This window comes from Nomascus leucogenys, chromosome 4 (assembly GCF_006542625.1).
Source record: "Nomascus leucogenys isolate Asia chromosome 4, Asia_NLE_v1, whole genome shotgun sequence".
NCBI lineage: Eukaryota > Metazoa > Chordata > Mammalia > Primates > Hylobatidae > Nomascus > Nomascus leucogenys.
This window is the reverse complement of record NC_044384.1, coordinates 33,208,943-33,229,686: the sequence shown is the minus strand read 5'-3', so window position 1 is coordinate 33,229,686 and position 20,744 is coordinate 33,208,943. Positions and strand designations below refer to the sequence as shown.

General features: G+C 43.4%; 1 protein-coding gene across 1 annotated transcript in view; it reads right to left on the bottom strand.

Moving 5' to 3' along the window:
• Positions 1–20,744, bottom strand: part of LOXHD1 (lipoxygenase homology domains 1) — a 179,654-nt gene that overhangs the window by 91,146 nt on the left and 67,764 nt on the right. The window contains exons 13-16 of the mRNA XM_030810026.1: positions 9,919–10,073; positions 7,993–8,153; positions 3,006–3,082; positions 363–559 (exon numbers count right to left, since the gene is read on the bottom strand). Coding sequence (XP_030665886.1) covers positions 363–559; positions 3,006–3,082; positions 7,993–8,153; positions 9,919–10,073 — 590 coding nt within the window. The remainder of the gene's footprint in view (positions 1–362; positions 560–3,005; positions 3,083–7,992; positions 8,154–9,918; positions 10,074–20,744) is intronic.

The following is a 20,744-nucleotide window of genomic DNA, read 5'->3' as shown; positions in this document are numbered from 1 at the left end:
CCCTTCTCTTTTCCTTCCCTGCGTTCAGTGTCTCCTTCTCCAGTGTCTGTGACCCAGGTACATTGGTCTTGGATATGTAGGTAAATAAAATGTTGAGGTGATGCCACTAAAAATACACATTCCACCCCCAAAGAGGCTCTGGAAGCGGCACTACTGTTTACATATCTTCAGCTGCTCTAGGTCACAGCTGAAAAACTACATACGTCACTCACTATTCCCAAACGGGCTTTTTTTTCTTCAAAATGTGTTTACCCCTATGTACATGAGTGTGTGCGTGTGTGTGTGTCTGTGTGTGGACACATGTGAATGCGTGCTGGGAAATGGGTGGGATGATGTCACATGGTCTTGGGAAGTAGACTTACATTTCCAATGTTCAGGGTCTCGAGGGTGAACTCGTCCACCCGGCCACGTTCAAAGTAGTCTTTGAGGTTGTTGTCAGAGACAAGAAGAACTTGCTTGATGGTGTCAGATTTATCCCCATAGAGCTTGATGTAGACTCTAGAATCCGTGCTGGCCCCAGAGACATCCCCAGTCTTCAAGCTGATGTGATAGCGAAAGTCTGAACAGCCCAAGGCAGAGGGAGGAAGGGAAGGGGTTAGTGCAGGGGGTGACAGGAAGCAGGATGCCTGTATAGGAGGGCAGCCTGGAGCTGGAGGCTTGCGCGGAACACATGCTGGGAATTGAGAATCCAGGCTCCTGCTCTAAGCAGCCCTGCAACTTGGGGCAGGGGTTCCTTCCATCTCTGTGAGGTCTCCTCAACCATAATAGCAGAATTCTAGTAGGTTCTCTGTCTGCTCCAGAAGGTGTGAATGGGCTTAGAGCAGGAAAGCGTGTAAATCACAAGCAAGAACATCAAAATGTAAGAGCCTGAAAGGATCTCCCACAATCATCTGGTCTAGCTTCTCTGACAGTGGACAAGGAAACTGAGACAAAGGAAGGATCGACCTTTCCAGACAGTGTCTAGAGCATTATACACATGGTATTATTGATAAGGATTCTGACCCCAGTTTCACAGGCAAGGAATCTGAGCCTCAGAATGTCATGTGTTTGGTGCAAGATGGCAACAGTTAAGAGGTTGTCAGCCAGGAGTGAAACTCTCATGTGGACTTGAAGCCCCCTGCTCTTCACTGGGCAACCACGAGGGTGTCACTCATTTTATCAGCCAGGAAGGTCTGCATTATCTGTCTTCAGGGACAAAAACACCCAAGGAAAAAGTAAGTCCTGGAATAATACAAGGCAAGACCCCAAGTCCTCCAGGCTTGTTCCTGGGTGTGTGTCTTGGGCAAAGAGGAGGAAGCACTGGAAAGGTGAGTGATGCTCACTCCCAGGCCTGCCACTCACTGCCACCGTAGGGTCCTCCAACTAGGAAGAAGGATTTGGAGAAAGTCAGCTGAGTACACCTTGCCTAGGGTCCAGCCCTGGGGAAGGCCAGACCTGTGGGTCTGGTCCAGATCAGCTCCATTAGTGCCACCCAAGGGCACTTGAGGAAATGGCTTCTGTTCTTGCTGAAAGATGTAGTAGCAAAGACTGGGAAGGAGACCTCTTTCTTGTACTATTTTCCATCTAAACCAGTGGTGTTCAATCTTTTGGTTTCCCTGGGCCACATTAGAAGAAGAAGAATTGTCTTGGGCCACACAAAAAATACGCTAATACAAATGATAGCTGATGAGTTTAAAAAATTGCAAAAAAGTTCTATGTTTTAAGAAAGTTTACAAATTTGTGTTGGGCTGCATTCAAAGCCGTCGTGGGCCACATGCGTGTGGCCTGTGGGTTGGACAAGCTTGATCTAAATGCTTTCAGAGGCTCTGACTGAGGAAGCAGGGGGTCAGGAGGTCCTGTCCACATGGTGAAATAGGGGCTTGCTGGATGGGAAGGACAGTGACATAGACAGAGATACCCTGGGTACTGGTCCCAGCTCCATCACTGACTACACAACTGGGTTTGCTGGGGTTGTGCGGGGGGAAGAGGGGTCCCTTTACCACAGGCATCTCATCTCCTGGGATCCTTCCTAGATCTTAAATTCTGTAATTCTGAGACCAGAAATTGAACTCTAGTTCAAACTCTGCAGTTTGAGCTTAGAAAAGGTCAGATATAAATATCTTTATCTGCCGGGTGCCATGGCTTATGCCTCTAATCCCAGCACTTTGGATGGCCAAGGTGGGTGGATCATTTGAACCCAGGAGTTTGAGACCAGCCTGGACAACATAAAGAGACCCCATCTGTAGGAAAAAATATAAAAATTAGCCAGGTGTGGTGATGTACACCTATTGCCCTAGCTACTCAGGAGGCTGCGACAGGAGGATCACCTGAGCCTAGGAGGCTGAGGCTGCAGTGAGACAAAATCACACCACTGCACTCCAGCCTGGTTGACAGAGTAAGACCCTGTCTCAAAAATAAACAAATAACAAAAATAAAAATATCTTCAGCTCTTCCAGTTCTAAGTTCCTCCATCTGACCCGTGGACAACATCAACTCTGACCATCTTCTGGGATTATTGCAGAGCTCAAATGAGATAATAAATGATAAACATGACGTGTTGGTAATGTCAAGGATTCTAGAGATAAGTTTCTTTTAAATTTTGTCTAAAGCTCATGATCAAACCAAAGCAATGGAAGAAATGTCACCAGTAAGGAAAACTCTAAGGCCCCCAGGATGATACTCGGCATTTTTAAAGTCCCTATTTTACAGTCCCTTCAAAATATTTCTTTTCTTAAGGCCTGAATGACAGGTACTGCCAATGCTTGGCACCGTTGGCCAGCATTACTGCTCATCACTCTCGTTGACCCATATGCATTCAGGGCCTCACACCTGAGGCCACAAAGAGACTGTGTGCAGGAGCACAGGCAGGAACTCTCCGGACACTCCCTCGGAGCCTCCCTCTCCTCCCTCCCCACTGCCGCCTCTGTGAAACATGAAGTGCTTGTGCTTTCTTGAAGGGCTTAGCTGAGGGAAGGCCCCTGTCTCACCAAGGGCACACCCAGCACCTGGTCATCAGGACAACTCACTCTTCAGTGTCGCGTTGCTGTCACTGGGTAGCAACTCTCGGACCAGCTGCCCATCGTCCTTATCCTTGTCCAACCACCTGGTGGGCAAATGGGGGAATGTTAGCTCTTTGGGTGGAGCAGGCAGACAATCAAAGCTTCACCCATTCATGCAGAGTCACTAGGGAGGCCCAGAGCTTTGACTTTAGCAAAGTGAAATGATTCTATGGGAGGATCTAGCAAAACATCCTAGCCTGGAGTGGGAAAGGAGGACTTCCCGGAGGCGGTGGTGTTTGGCTGAGACTGGAAGGAGGGCAGGGAACTCCTTGGGGAATGGGTGGGATGATGTCACATGGTCTTGGGAAGGAGACCAGGAGAAAAGGGAAGAGTATCCCAGAGGAAACAACATATCCTGGGATGGAACAGAGCCCCCAGGAGTTGAAACAGGACCACGTGGATAGGATACAGTGAACAACAGGTAGAGAGCTGGCAGAGGAGGCTGGAGAGGGGACAGGTCACATGATGTAGGGCCTTGGCAATCACTGTCAAAAGTCTGTCCTGAAAGCCATCATTAGCACAGAAAACAAGAACCTCTTACTAAGAGCTTTCCATCCTCATGGCACTGTGCTGAGGGCTCTGGGGTGGGGAGATGGCAGAGAAGATATGCTAGGATATGTAAGGCCCAGCCCAGGCTGTCGGCAGCCTGCTTAAGAAGACAGGATAGGCCAGGCAGGTGGATCATGAGGTCAGGAGATCAAGACCATCCTGGCTAACACAGTGAAACCCCGTCTCTACTGAAAAACAAAAAATTAGCCAGGTGTGGTGGCGGGTGCCTGTAGTCCCAGCTACTCGGGAGGCTGAGGCAGAAGAATGGTGTGAACCCAGGAGGCGGAGCTTACAGTGAGCAGAGATTGCCCCACTGCACTCCAGCCTGGGCAACAGGGTGAGACTCCGTCTCAAAAAAAAGACAGGATAGACCAGCTGAGGCACTGAGGACCAAGACCAGGATAGGTATTGGACCAGAGTAAGTGCTGCAAGAGTTGAGGGAAATGAGCAGGGCTCAGTGATCTGAGTCCTCAGGGATAAATGAGAATTGCCTTCCAGGAGAAGCTGGGGCTGTGCTCTGCAGGGCTGTGGTTTGATAGCTGTGACTCTTCAACATGTTGGAGTGAGCCACGGTCCCAGCTCTCTGCTGGTCATCCACCAGGGGGAAAGGTATGGGGCAATTTACCTGAAAAGCACCTATCACACTGGGCACAGAGACTCAGCCTGAGAAATCATGCAAGCATGAGTTTTCTAAGCCCCAGCACTCAGGATGGTTTATGACGGGGCCCATGGCAGCAGAATGGATACCGTTCATTGTTCCCCAGGATATTGAGGAAAACAAGACATTTGCCTCTCAACCAAACCACCTCCCATTTGTCTGTGTCTTAGTGCTGGTTGTTGCAGCCCACTCCATTACCCTACTGAGAGGGAGGCAACTCCCTGGCTACACAGCCCGTAAAAGAAGCCAAGGCACTAATTCCTCCATAGCCTCCCTGGCATGGAGTTCAGGCATCCCCGAACTGCAATACTCTCTGTTAATAGACCACCCCTCTCCCCAAGGCTGATGGAGGCAATGCTGTGGTCTCTCCCAAACCTTCTCTTTCACCCTCCTTCCCAAAACACAAGATCTGACATTCCCAGGAGACCTTGCTCTCAGTTGGCTATTAGCTAACACTAAAATGTTAGACGACAACTAGGCTGTTATTTTTCCCAAGGGCTTTGGTGCTGTGAATCTAGAACCTAAGAAAACCATTGGAGACTCCAAGACATGAGGATGCAATGGTGAAATCCTAGGCACTGATGACAGGGGAATTTGGGAACTCAGGGCTGCTGGAGTCCCTGAAATCAACCCGTTAAGAGCCTCCCACTCCATTTGTCCAGCTGAGGTCACCCTGGCATGGAGACTGCAGAGGAGAAAGTTGTGAAGCAGGCCTGGGCACGCATTCACAGGGCAGGGAAGTGTCGAGAGTCAGCAAGCCCTCAGCCATCTGAAAATCTTACCTGTGCTCCCTTCATTCTCCACCACTTATCCACCCCCAGGCCCTCCCCAGCAGCAAAAGGAAACCATGATTTGTCATTTTGTTTCCACCTAAATACTTTCAGGGTATTAATAGATATTTCCAAATATAGCCAGTTTCTTTCAGCTTCAAACACTTCAGCCCAGTTTCAGAGTGAGATGTTGCTAAAAGGATAAGTCAGTCTGGTGGTGAGTTTATTACTCTTTCTCTGAGCTCACAGGAGTGTGTGTGTGTACACATACACACACACACACACACACACACACACACCCCTGATCCTAGCAGATATTCTGATAAATAGACCTGGTTTTTCCTCCTCTCCAACAGAGTTAAAATAACAGCTCAGGTGAAGAAAGAAGCAGTGTGCATGCTCAGGCTCCAGTTCCTGATTTTTCCAAGTCCCCTGGGTCCTGAATTGGCAAATGCCATCACTACATGTGTCAGCAAGACATAAGAACCCATTTTCTAAAAAAAAAAAATTGCATGCACTGTTAAGTGTTTGGGGGCAGGGAGGACTCTGGAGTGTTTGAGGCCTCCACTTCTCTTCCGCCCAGCCATCAGCATCATCGGCACCACTGTGTCTTTAATGGGCTCCTTTAAAAGTACAATACCCTCAACCTCACCATAAGACACATGCTGGCCAGGAAGGTGCAGAAGACCAGACAAGGGATTGGGTCAAAGTCACACAGCAGGTGGACGGCTAGACTTCTTGTTCTGAGCTCCCCCAGCACCATGCATGTGACAATGCAGTGTGCACACACCAACTTCTTCCTCTTCCCCTTTCCAGGCTCCCTCTCCTGGCCTGCCCCGGGGCTCGACCCTCACTGTTTTCTTTATCCAGGCTCTCCCTAAAGGATCCCCTGCAGTTCCCTGGCTTTAAATTCTAGCTCTATGCTCTTATTCTCTGAATTCATTTCTCAAGGCCTAACTCTGCATTGAAAACCAAACACATACCAAATAGACCTCCAGATTCCAACCTTGTTCCCACCCCTCAGCTCTCCCTCCCCAGGATCCCCATTTCAGTAAAGGGCATGACCTTCAACCCACCTATCAAAGGCAAAAGCCTGGGGCTTTCAGTTCTGGCTCTTTCTCTGTCTCTTATGGGCAAGGCCCATGAACTGTCCCTCCAGGGTCCTCTCTGGTGTACAATAAGCCCCGCCTCACCACCTTCACTGCCACCACTAAGGGCCAAGCTGCCATGTGGTGAACTGAATTGTGTCCCTCCACCCCACCCCATTCATACATTTAAGTCCTAACCTCCAGTACCTCAGAATGTGACCTTATTTGGAAATAGGGTCATTGCAAATGTAACCAAATTAAAATAAGGTCATTAGGGTGACCCCTCATCTAATCTGACTGGTATCCTTATGAAAAGGGAAAATTTGGACACAGATATATATAGATGAAGATGCTGTGAGGAGGCACAGAGAGAAAGTGGCCAAGCCAGGGAACTCCGGAGGCTGCCAGGGAGAGGACATAGGGCTGGGTCAGATCCTTCCCTAGCGGCTTCAGAGGGGCACAGCCTGGCTGACACCTTGATTTTGGATTTCTGGCCTCCGAAACTGTGAGATATTGTGTTTCTGTCATTTAAGCCACCCAGTCTGTGCACTTTGTTACAGCCTTGGAACATGAACACATGCCGTCATCAACTCCCCAAAATCTCCTACTGGTCTCCCCTCCTCCCTGGGCCCTGTCCTATCCCCAGAGGCCAGACAGCCCTTCTTCGAATGTAAGAGTCTCCCTCGCCCTGCCAGACAGTGGCCTCCATCTACCTGCCTGTCTTGCTGGACTCCAGAACACTCCAGTCCTTTCCCTTGGTGCTCTCCTCTTCATTCCATGGGAGGCCGGCCTCAACGTCCCTCTGCAGACAGGCCTTTCTCATTTCTAGCCCCGGCTCCAGCCCCTGCACCGTTGTGTGTTTCCTCCACGCCACTCTTCACAGTGTGTCATTCTAGCTTTATTCACTTGCTTTTTGTCTAGTTTCCCTCTAGACTATAAACTCCATGAGGACAGGGAGTAAGTATATAGTAGGTATATACTTACGGAATGTATATATACCCGCATATATACAACAGTGCAGAGGCTGGAGCCGGGGCTAGAAATGGGCACATGCATGTGAGTACATCTGCGTTCATGGTAAGAGAAAGAGCAACACACTCATTGCTGGGCAGCTGTGCAACTCACCCTCATCCACTCAAAGGAGGGCTGTCCTCAGTGTAGCTACGCTTGAGGAGCACTGGACCAGCCTTAATAAAGTGGACACATAGCAACTCATCTCTACATGTAGAACTCAGCCCTGGAACTGAGATTTGCAGAGCCAGGTCAGTCCAAGGCCCCAAGTCAATCATACAGTGTGAATCCTCCAGACATTGCCACATAAAATCTGGAGAGCCACCAGGATGACATGAAAAACACTGGTATCGCTCATTCTAAAATCTCTCTATCAGGGACTTCTTTAAGTCAATGGGAGCCCAAATGCTTAAGCAAAAAGAGAAAGGAAACTTTATCTCACAAATAAATTGCAGAAAGGAAAACAAAGTAAGATACTTTTAAAAGAAGTTAACAGGGAAGAGGTATGGTCAGAAAGCTATTTAAATTAAAAAAAAACTTTTGATTTAAAAGTTTAACTCAATCTGCAACTAACTCTCTGAAGTAACTTTCACTTAAATTCAGGAATTGCCAAATTTTATCATGAACAAGCACCCAATAGAGGAAACTAGCAACACACCGGAACATGCCACACTGGTGTTCATCACGGTGGTAGGGGGTGAGAAGGGAATGTGAGGCTTAGGTCTAAGCACCACCAGCGAGGCCACCTCTTTCTTGCCCCAGCTATAGCCTTAAGCCACTGTTTTGCTTGCTGGTCATGGTAGTAGGGCTGGGTCTTCCCAAAACGCAGGGATCCTAACCTAAGCTGGAGAAAACACCAGCAGGCAAGACGCATGTACCTGAGACATGGGAACTCCACGTTGTCGCTCTCAGGCTGCCCCTCCTCTCTCACCAGCACTCTGTCCAGGTACCAGCCGCTGCCGGAGCCTTTGCCATCGTGTCTGATCCTCACCCGCCTCACATTCCGCATGGTGACAGACTCGATAGTGAACTCGTCAGCCTTGTAGGGGGAAACCACAAGGCCAGTTGGACGGTGGCTACCCCAGGACCCAAACACCAAGGGAAGACATAAGCTCAGACATCAGAAAACCCAGAGCTGATGGGTTAGGCAACTCCTCTTTCACACGTGGGACAGGAGCTACCTATAAAGAACAGGCCACACCCCCCCCCAATTTCTCTCACTGGAATATCATCCAATGTCAAGTTTCCAGCTCTCCTTTCAAAAGGCAGCTTCCTCTGGGAAAATAAACAAGTTAAGCTGTTATCAGTCACCAATCATTTATCATGAGCTAATTCCTTGGCAAATCTCCTCTGGCTCTTCGCTCTAGAGGGATACTGGGCCCCTTCCAAGGAGGGAAATGATGAGAATTGATTACGGGGACTAAGTGGTCTTGGCAATTGTATAGTTTTGCCCACCACTGAGGCAGCATAACTGCAGTAGGGGCAACAGAGTTTCCAAGTGTACATGAGCACACCTGGGAGCCTTCAGGGACAGAAACACTGAAGGTGGGATTGATGGACAAAGGCGTCAGAAGATGTAGGAGGAAAGAGTAGGGAAGGCTGGAGAGAAAGGTGGGTGGGTGGAAAGGAGAGAGGAAATTTAAAAAGCTATGTGAAGTAAAGGCATTGCTACCTCCTCTCCTCAAATGAACCTGAGTCCACCCACAACATCCTGCTCAGATTATTTTTGCCACTGCAGCCTTCAAATGGCCATGATCCCAAGAATCGAGCCAGCCTGGATTGGCCTCAGAGAGAGGCCTTCACTGGAATTCCAGGGCTTTCCCTGAACTTACCAAGGAAGTGGTGGCAGAGGAAAGAGATAGAGCAGTTGTCTGCAAATCCCCTTCACCCTGCTGAGCTCGCTTGGCCTCACTTCACTGCAACAACGACTCTGTACTCAGCATCCACTGTGTGCTGTGGGCCAGGTCTGACCTCAGAGACGGTACATCCACTGCCCCTAATGCTCACAACAGCCCACCACAGGTAGGCATCCTTTCCCCATTTCAGGCATGAGGAAACTGAGGCTCAGGAGAATGAAGCAGGTAGCCCAAGGCTGGGTTTGCCTCAAACTTGCCTAGCTCTTTCCCCACTTCTTCCACAGCCTCCTCTCCAGAACACCCATGTGATGGCTGGGGAAACAGGGGGAACACCCAACACAACTGTAATGAGGCTAGCAACAGAAGCAAGTTCTCCCACCCCATCTTTAGGGTCTTTCTTGATTTCTCTTTCCTAAAGGTCATGAACAAGATGCCTGCAGTGGTCATGCCATGGGGGAGAATGCCAAGTTCTCACATTGGCCCCTGGGGGCCCAGCTTTCCTCCAGCCTGGGTCCTCTAGTCCACAGTGCCCGGCATCCTTCCCTCTCCGCCCACCCCTGAGGTAAGAAAGATGCTGCTGCTGCTTCCCAGTGTCCTTCTGTTCTGTTCTCTTCTCAAAGCTCAGGGGTGGAGGAGGACCATAATCCCTTTAAGGTGGCTCTTCAACTCCCTGCTGTACAGTCCCAGGAGTCTAACAGGTGTCCATGCATATTAGTGAATCAGGGCGGGCCAGATACTCAGGAACCAAATACATTAGGCATTGCTGTGCCCTCCCAGTGGCTCTGCTGGGATTCCCCAGTTGCCCGCCCCCTTACCCAGAGTGAGGCTCCTGATGGCTGAGGCCCCAGGACCAGCATCAGCTCAACTTTAACAGGGCAGGGAAGACGAGGGAACATGGGAAGGGAACTGGGAAGAGGGGGATGAGTGGGGCACATTGCTGTAACTTACATTGCCCTTTTCAAACAGGTCTGTGTTATTCCTGCAGTTGTAGAGCAGCCGTTCCCCCGTGTCCCCCACATCACCAAAAAGGCAGAGATAGACGTTGGCATCGGTCCCAGCACCTTCAAGTTCACCTGTGCACACAGTCACATGGTACCGGGCCACTGGCAGGCAGAGAGAGGGACACCATTGCTGACAGTCCCCTGCTTCCCATCCCTAGCCCTGCTGCTCCCACTTCTAAGCTCTGATTCTTCCTCTCCTTCTAGTTCTTATCTGGGCTGACCTTCCCCCTTCCTCCCAACTATCTAAATCCTACCACACACCAATCAAGAGCTGAGTCATCCCCAAGTCTCTTGGCCTAGGCCCTTGGTCATTATAGGTATATGGATTCCATTTAAAGCCATGGGATCAAATGAGACAGACCAGAGTTTCCCAATCCTGTCAATTATCAGTATCCTCTGGGAAACTTTTATAAGAATTCGGATTCCTGAGCCCTGCTTCAGACTTCTCAAATCTGAATTTCCAGAGCTCAGTCTACTAAACGTGAATTGCTTCCAAGCTTTCTTGGGGGACTCTGATGGAGCTGGCCAGTGCTTGGGGACCACTGGTCTAACCCAAACATGTTTGCCCTCGATTCCATCCATCCCAGTAAACCCTTTTGCCTTATGTTGTTCTCCAACTTCTATGTGTTCTCAAGAAAGATAACTTTTCTCCATGAACAAGAATTGTGTCTTCTTCTCTTCAGAACTCCCACTGATAAGGACATGCCAGTAAGCAGAGAGAAAGGCATGAAATTCAGTCACTGTGGGAAGGGCAGCAGCTTCTTCCCATGTTGAAAATGTACTGTGGAGGGGGTAGACCTGCATCCCTGCATGCCCAGCCCTCCTTCTCACTTAAAATAAGCTGAAAAGTAAAATGTACCCATTCATTCACTTATTCACCCCAAATTGGTTTACTGAAGCCTAGTAGGTGCCAGGCACCATTAACAGTACAGGAATACTGATGTTAGAGTTAAGAGTAAAAGTAGAGAGGAGCAACGCAAAGTAAAATCATAAATTATGAATAAGAAAATGTTTTTGTTATATCTGCAACTAAGATAACACAGTGGAGGGACATCTTGGAGTGGTAAGGAGTGGAGTGAGGGAATATAAATTATTCAGAGATGCAGAAAAGGTAACTGCAAAGAGGTAATGTGTGAGCTATAAAGTTAGATAATTCTGGCAAGTGCAAAGGCCCCTGTGTGGGGATGCCTGGTGTATGTTCCAGCAGCAGAGAGAAGGCCAATATGGCTGGAGTAGAAGGAATGGGAAGGAATATGAGATGAGGCCCAGAGGTGGACAGGAGCTGGATACATGGGGTATAGCGGGTCAAGGTAAGAAGTGTGGCTTCTTTTTTATTTTTAATTTTTATTTTTGTACAGCAGAAAGCCATTGGAGGGCTTCAAGCAAGGAAGTAACTTGATCTGGTCTATGTTTTAAAGAGCACTCTGGCTGCCATGAAGAATTGATTATACAAAAAGAAGGAGTAGAATCAAAGAGGTCAGTTAGCAGAATAATTACAGTAGTCTAGAAGACAGGATGGTGCCTAGGACTGGAGGTGCAACAGAAGTGGAGAAAAGTCAACAGATTAGCAATATAGTTTGGATGCTAAATCCAAAATATACTGTTTTGGACACAATGGTTCTTGGTGATGGATCAGATAGGTAATTGCAGAAAAGAGAGAAGTTGCAGGTGACTCCTAGGTTTTTGGCTTGGGCAATTAGGTGGATAGAGTTGCCAATAAGGAGTAGGGGAGTCTTGGGGGAAGGATAGGTTTGGAGATGGAAATCAATGGTTCTGTTCTGTTCATTATACATTTGAGCTGTCTATTAGATGTTCAAAAACTGAGGTCAAGATGGCAGCTGAATATGTGTCTGGAGGGTCAGGATTGGTGATATGACTTTGGTCATCATAGGTATATGGAGTCCATTTAAAGCCATGGGATCAAATGAAATACCCTATTGTGAAGATATAGACAAGGACTGAAAGAATATTTGAAGAAATAATGGTCAAAACTTCCCAAATTTGATTTTAAAAGCATTAATATACACAATCAACATGTTCAACAAACTCCAAGTTATGATAAATTCAAAGAGATCTACACCTAGACATATTATAGTCAAACTGTTGAGAGCTAAAGATGAAGAGAGAATCTTAAAAGGAGTGACACAAAAGTGACTCATCACATATAAGGGATGCTCAATACAACTAACAGCTGACTTCTCATCAGAAACTATAGAGGCCAGAAGGCAGTGGGATGATATATTCAATGTGCAGATCATTAACCAAGAATTTTAAATCCACAAAAGCTACCTTTCAAGAATTAAGAAGAAATTAGGGCATTCCCAGAATATAAAATACTACAAGAATTAATCACTAGCGTATCTGCCAAGAAATATTAAAGAAACCTTCATGTTAGACATTAAACAGTAACTTGAAATCACCTGATAGATAGAATAAAGAGTACCAGAAAAAGCAATGACATAAGTAAATACATAGAAAATATGCAAGTATTTTTTGTTTGTGAATCTTTTCTTCTCATATCTCCTATAAATGACAACTGCATAAAGCAGTAAACATACAGCTGCACCACTAGTGAGTTTATAATATGTAAAGATGCAATTTATATTACAATAATAGGATGAAGGAAGGGGAAGAGAACAAACCTATATTGGAACAAAGTTTTTGTATACTACTGAAATTAAGTTAATATTAATCTGAACTAGATTTTTAAAATTAAAATGGTAATTGTAATTTTCTGGGCAACCACTAAGAAAATCACCCCAAAAATATGGTAAAAGAAACAATGAGGGACCAAAAATGGTGCTCTGTAAAAAATATAAAAGCAGTAAAGAAAGCAGTAAGAATATAAAAATATATAAGACATATAAGCAGTAAGAAACAAAAAAGATATGACATACAAAAGATAGTTAGCAAAATGGCAAATGTCAATCTGAACATATCAGTAATTGCATTAAATGTATTACATTAAATTTAATTAGACTAAACATTTGCATCAAAAGCCGGAGTGTGGTGGCCATTCTGCAGAAACAGGGTGAATCCACTCACCCCAAATTTGCTCAGATATCAAGGCTGATGATACTACACATACACCAAGAGCAAGATTCTACTATTTACATAATGAGGAGTTCTTGGGAGAGCCTGGCAGGCTCTTGAGCAGGTCCAATAATAGCTTGGGACAGCAGGGAGATTAGGATTTTATGGTGGTTAGGGAGTGAGACTGAGGTGGTGGTTCCTTTGAATGGTCAGGGCTTGTATGGCTTAAACTTTTCACCAGTGTTAAGGAAGACTTTCTTATCAGCTGGCCTATAAATGAGGCAAAAAGGAAGAGGGGAGTGGTGTAGTTTGAAACCTGCCAGTAGTCAAATATCAAAAAGAAATCAGACTCTATTACACAGAGATTGGCAAAATGGATAATGGATTTAACTATCTTCTATCAACAAAATACACATTTTTCTATTCAAAGTCACAAATAGGATGAAATAAAAAGATTACCAATAAAACTGGCTCAAGAAAAAATAGACAATCTAAATAGACATATAAAAAGTGAAAAGATTGGTTAAACTTCTAGAAGAAAACAGAGGAAATTCTTCACAACGTTAGGCTGGGCAAGAATTGTTTAACACTTCAAAAGCATAGGCAGAAAAAGCAAAGATAGACAAATAATATTACATCAAACTTTTGTCCAAACAAAAACTTTTGCACAGCAAAGAAAACTATTAGTAGAGTGAAGATACAACGTACATAATAGAAGAAAATATTTGCAAATTATACATCTGACAAGGGGTTAATATTCAGAATATATAAGAAAATTAAATGACTCAACAGCAAAAACAACAAGCAAACTAATAACTCGATTAAGAAATTGGCTAAAGACCTTAACAGACATTTCTCAAAAGAAGACATACAAATGGTTTAACAGATAGATGAAAAAAAAAGTTCAACATCACTAATCATCAGGGAAATGCAAATCAAAACCACAGTGAAATATACCAACTTGCTCTAGTTAGAATGGCTATCATCAAAAAAACAAAAGAAGTGTTGGCGAGGATGCAGAGAAAAGGGAACACTTGCACACTATGGGTAAGAGTATGAACTAGTATGGCCATTATGAAAAACAGTATGGAGGTTCCTCAGAAAAGTTAAAAATAGAAGAACCATATGAACCAGTAATCCCATTACTGGGTATATCTCCAAAAAAAATGAAAACAGTATGTCAGCAAGATATCTGTACTCTCATGTTTATTGCATCATCACTACTTACAATAGCCAAGATACAGAATCAACCTAAGTGTCCAACAATGGATGAATGGATAAAGAAAATATGGTATACATACACAATGCAATACGATTCGGCCACAAAAAAAGGAATAAAATCCTGTCGCTTGCAACAACATAGATGAACCTGGAGGACATCATGTTAAGTGAAATACGCCAGATGCAGTAAGACCAATACCACGTGATTTCACCCATGTGGAATATTTAAAAAAAAGAGAGAGAGAGAGAGAAGTCGATGTCATAGAGGCAGGGAATCGAATAATATTTTTACAAGAGTAGTTACAAGAGACTGGGGAAAGGAGTGGGGAGGAGAGGATGGGGATAAGTTGATCAATGGGTACAAAGTTACAATTAAATGAGAGGAATAAGTTCTGATGTTCTATTATACAGTATAATGAGTATAGTTAACAATAAAGACTTGTATATCACAAAATAGCTAGAAGAAATGCTTTTGAACATTCTCACCATAAAGAAATGATAAATGCATGAGGTGATGGATAGGCTAACAACACTGATTGGATCATGATACAACATATATTTGTCTCAAAACGTTAAATTGTACCCCATAAATACATACAATTACAATATGTCCATTAAAAATAAAATTCCAAATCTTTTAAGTGAAAAGATGAATTGGTAATAAAAAAAAACCTAGCCAGAAAGAAAAGCCTATGCCCAGATGTTTTTATTACTGAATTCTACCAAACACTCAGAGAAGAAATAATACTAATACTTCTCCAACTCTTCCAAAAATAGACGAGGAGGGAATCCTTCCCAACTCATTTTCTGAGGCCAGCATTACCCTGGTACCAAAACTGACAAAGACATCATAAGAAAACTACAGACCAATATCTCTTATGAATATGAATGCAAAAATCTTCAACAAAATATTCACAAAAAGAATCCAGTGACATATCAAAAGAATTACACATCATGACAGTGTAGGATTTATGCCAGAGATACAAACTGGTTTAACTGCTGAAAATCAATTAATGTAATTTATCAAATTAATAGAATAAAAAGCAAAAATCACATTATTATCTCAATAAATGTAGAAAAACATTTGACAAAATCTAACACCCTTTCATGTTAAAAAAAAAACCCATCAACGAACTAGGAATGAAAAGGAAATTCATCAACTCATAAATGTTAGCTATAAAATACCCACAGCTAACATCATAGTTAATCATGAAAGACTGGACAGGACACTTTCCCCTTAAGATCAGAAACAAGTCATCTCTTCTATTCAATGTGGTGCTGGAGATTTCAGCCAAGGCATGTAGGCAAGCAAATATATAAAAAGATCTAAATTGGAAAGGAAGAGGTATCTTATTCATGGATGACATAACTATGTATTTATAAAATCATAAGCAATTCACTAAAAAACTATTAGAATAAATGACTTCAGCAAAGTTGTAGAGTACAAGATCAATATACCAAAATCGATTATATTTCTATTCTTTGGCAATGAGTAGTCTGAAAGTGAAATTAAGACAACAGTTCTATTTGCAACAGCATCAAAAAGAATAAAATATTTAGAAGTAATTTAAGAAAACAAGTGAAAAACATACACTCTGAAAACCACAAAATATTTTTGAAAGAAAATAAAGATCTAAATAAATGGAAAAACATCTCATGTTCATGAATTGGAAGACCTAACATTATTAAGATGGCAATACTTCCCAAACTGGTCTATAGCTTCAATGCAGCCCCTAGCAGAACTCAGCTGACTTATTTGTAGAAATTGACAGGCTGATTCTAAAATTCATATAGAACTGCAAGGGACCCAGAATAGCCAAAACAACCCTGAGAATGAATAATCAAGGAGAAGAACAAGTGTTGACAAAGATGTAGAAAAATTGGAACTCTCACACATTACTAATAAGAATTTAAAATGGTACAGCTATTTTGATAGTTTGGCAGTTTCTAAAAAGTGAACCAAAGAGCTACCAAATGACCCAGCAAATTCACTCTTAGGTATATGCTCAAGAGAACTGAAAATATGTCTGCATAAAAACTTGTACATGGATGTTTATGGCAGCATTATTTACAATAACCAAAAAGTAGAAACAATATAAATGCTCTTTAACAGTTGAATTTGGTACATCCATACAATGGACTATTATTCAGCAATAAAAAGAACAGAGTATTGATACATGCTACAATATGGTTGAATCTTAAAACGTTATGTTAATCAAAATAAACTAAATTTAAAAAGGTCACATACTGTATGACTCTCTCTATATAAAATATCCAGATTAGGTCAATCTGTGGAGACAAAAAGTAGATTAGTGGTTGTCAGAGGCAGAGGGGTAAAGTGGGGAAATGGGAATAACTGCTAACGGGTATGGGGTTTCTTTTTGGGGGAGATGAAAATGTTCTGGAATTTGATAGTGGTGATGGATACACGATTTTATTAATATACTAAAAGCCATTGACTTGTACACTTTAAATGGGTAAATTGTATGGCACATGAATCATATCTCAATATAGCTGTTGTTTTTTGTGTGTTTTGTTTGTTTGCTTCTAAGAAGGAGTGTTGTTCTTGTTGCCCAGGCTGGTGTGTAATGGCGCGATCCCTGCTCACTGCAATCTCCGCCTCCTGGGTTTAAGCAATTCTCTTGCCTCAGCCTCCCGAGTAACTGGGATTACAGTCACCCGCGACCATGCCCGGCTAATTTTTTTGTATTGTTAGCAGAGACGGGGTTTCACCATGTCGGCCAGGCTGGTCTCGAACTCCTGACCTCAGATGATCCACCCATCTTGGACTCCCAAAGTGCTGGGATTACAGGCATGAGCCACTGCGTCCTGCCATAACTGTTGTTTTTAAAAATGGACATGATTCATTGATAGTCCATCTAAAATGAAGACAAAGTATACCTGGAATGAGAGAAATCACCAGGAAGTTGAATTCAGTGTGAAAATTATTTTTTCAGTAATATGACCATTTTATTTGGAGATACGCAGACATCTGAAAAATTAATTTGACCATGAAACATATGAGTACACAAAGATAGAGTGTCTGTGGCAAAAAGCACTTGTTAGAAGAACAGGTAAAGGACGACTGATTGTACATAGAGGCCTGCCTTGAGCAAAGCTGGTATAGGTAGGCACTTAAACCATGAGTTCAGATTGAGGAGAAATCTCCTGCCTACCAATATCGTCTCCTCCTAGGGCCACATCACCTGAAATTTAACCATCATTGTCTTCTCTAATCAACTTGTTTAAAATTCAAATGCTAAATGCTTTCAATCTCCAGCCTTTGTATAAATGAAGTTGGTTCTTTTGTGTGAAGCTCTCAATGGTCCAGCGTATCAACAGTGAAGGAAGGAACAGCTGAGGACTGAAGGTGGAAACATGACACAGCAGGGAAGGAAAGCTCTCAACACCAGCCTGGCTTCACTCTTAATTATGATGAAGGCCAGTTCTGCTTTTTTAGCTGTAACTTTTAGGCAATTCCCAGAAGCAAAATGATAAGGGAATTTAGAAATCCTTTCGCCTGGGAATTCTCATCCCTTTGGTTCTGAGCTCTGAAGTCCCTTTGGTTGGAAGTTCTCAAGGGTCTTGATTCTCTCTAGGAGCCCCTCTGAAACACCCCAGCCATGGATGTCCCGAGCTCCTTCCTGGCAAGAAGTCTGTGGACAATTTAAAATAGTTACATTGTTAGATACCAGTAGTGAAAGACTTTAAAGAGATGGGTAAGTACAGAGCCTCTTTACTTTAATTTTAAAATTACAGCTCTGATTAACGAGAAGCTACGATTTTCTGCACTTGAGTCCAGTGGCCTCTTGCCCACTCATCAGTGGTGTGTAATCACTTCTCTTGGAAGTACAGTGGAGAACACGGATCTCATTTATTTTACTGTCATGTAGCTCCTGAGGGACAGCCAAGGTGGAAATAAATTGTGAGCTGGCATGTGTATTGTCCATATCTCCCAGTCTGTGCTAATCAGAACAATCTCTCCCAAAAGCCTCTTGGCTCTCAGACATGGCATTAATTGCTTATTTGGCTGGCCCTTAATTTGTAAGTAAACCAGAGACACACAACTTCAAACTCAGAGAAATGATTTTAAATTGGTATTTACTCATTTTACATGAGTCTAAGACTCTCCTCTTAAGGGATTTCCAGGACATCTTTACACATTATACATTTCACGCTGGTACCAGCTGGGAAAATGAAGCATTGTCACCAGCTCTATTTACTGTTACAAAACATTCCAACCAGAAAAGGAGATATGAGTACTTGTAGAGGTGAGTGAGGACATAGGGGTGTTCCAAGCATAAGATAAATGTTTGTGGGCCATAAAGAGCAGTTGAGAGAAAGAAATTCAAGTTTGTTTGGGCTCTGAAATACAGCCAGGGACCCCCAGAAGACATCAAACTGCCTTATAGCCACAACAGACAGCCCTTCAATCCATACTATCCATATCCATACTATCACCAGAATTATTTTTCTCCTTGAAATGGTTTTTTAATAGCATCACAGTTCAATAAATCTTCAAAATGATTGTTTATAAGATTATAGACTTTGGTTATTATCTTTAAAACTTGTCTTTTCAGGTTAAATATAAATAATTTCCTAAAGTTTAGTCATCTTTTTCTTATTCTAGTTTCTATTCTCATTATTGTAACATGAAATCCAATATGAATTTAATGATTGTTAAATGGTGCCATTTGATTACTTCCTTGTTCTAATGACAAGAAATCGACTTCACAATGAGTTCTTATCACAGTGGTGGTTTATTGTATGAATTCTGGTGATAAAAACTTGACGTTGGGTATGGCCTTAGGGTAGTTAAAATATGTCACCCTGATGCATTTGTTACGGAAGTTAAATACTATCATTGCTTTCATAACTGTTCCTGTAGTAAAGGATAATTTGAGTTTTTATTGTTTCATTTTACAAGTGGCCAATCAAATAAATCATATATATCCTGATAGAAAATTAAAGACAATATCACTGACTTTACTAGGAGATGGAGCAAAAATAGAAATAGAAAAGAATCTGAAGAAAACAAAATAAAACAAAATGATCTTGTGACTAAATAACTTGCTTCTTAAATCACATCCAACTTGTGAATAGTACTGTGCATGTGTGCTATAATTTGTCCTAAGAATATTTTTTGTCCCTATACATTCTGTTAAATAAACTAATTTTTTTTCTAAAAAAAAAAATAGAATCACGGAAGACAACAAAAAAAAATACCGGCTAGGATAGCCCCACAATTGTACACTGTTAAAAATGTTTACAAGCACATTTTATACATGTAACCTGTAGAGATGCTCTTCCTTGCCATCTCCTCCACCTCCTGACATGGTCTCTCCTTGTCTGTCAAATCCCTCCACATAGAAGACCTAGCTCAAATGTCACTTCATCTGCAAAGTTTGTCCCAACTTTCTGGACAGGAAGCTTATCTCACCACTGTGTTTTCACAGCATTCACACTTCAAGACCTGCCAGTTCCACCTTCAAAATATTTCTTGAATTTATCTTCTCCTCTCTGGTCTCCTCTCTCTGTCTGATTTCAGAACCTCTTTTCCTCCCCACTGGAGGTCTGATTGTAGGTTTGTCTCTCCATTCCATCCTCCACCCATCCATGTCAGCCCCTGACAGACCAGGAAAAATGTGGGGAGGAAGAAGTGACAGGAGGTCAAGGGTGAGGTGAAGTTTACCAAGGTCACAAAAGTGCTGGGAGGGCAGGGGCTTGAGTCAGAGGGTGGGGCATGGGTTCAAAGAATGGGCAGCTTCATGGGATGATCCCAAATTAAGTGGCAGGGAAGGGCTGGCTAAGTGGGGTGGGCATAGGCCAACAAAGTGGGTGAGTGTTGGAGGCTGAAAGAATGAGGGTCGTGATCAACTTAGTATACCACTGGAGGCTATATGAGGAAACAGCAAACTGTTCTCATGAATGCAGGTTGTTGGCAAACTGACAAAGTGTGTCTGCTACCCAGAAGGAATGCTGAGGGCAGTCACGCCCCAGGAGCAGTGTTTCTTGTGATTAGGTACATCTGAAGCCTGTTAGCAATAATGGGAACCTGTGATCAATCCATCAGCTGACCAATTGTTACCTCCTCCTCCCTGCCCTTTCTACCCAATAAATACGAAGGGCTGTGGAAGCTCAAGGCCCTTGCTTGACAGAAGCAAGGAGCCCCCTGGCCCCTTCTTTAAAACAGATTCTTTAGTTTTTTGTTTTCATTTCTCGTCCGTCGCCCTTCATTCAGTCCCATAGTACCCATCACAGGTGAGCACCAGGATGCAGGTGAGTGGGTGTTCTACATGGACACTAAAAGAGGTAGACAAAGACTCTTAAGGTTTAGTATGCATACAAATTACTTGGCATGCTTGACAAAATGCATATTACCAGGAATAGCCCTCAAAGACTCTAATTGGCATAGCTGGTGGTGGGCCTAGGAATCTGTATTTCGGTAAACACTTCAGGTAGTTTTGATATAGATGGGCCCTTGACTGTACTTTAGGAGATGTTGTCTGTTATAAGCTG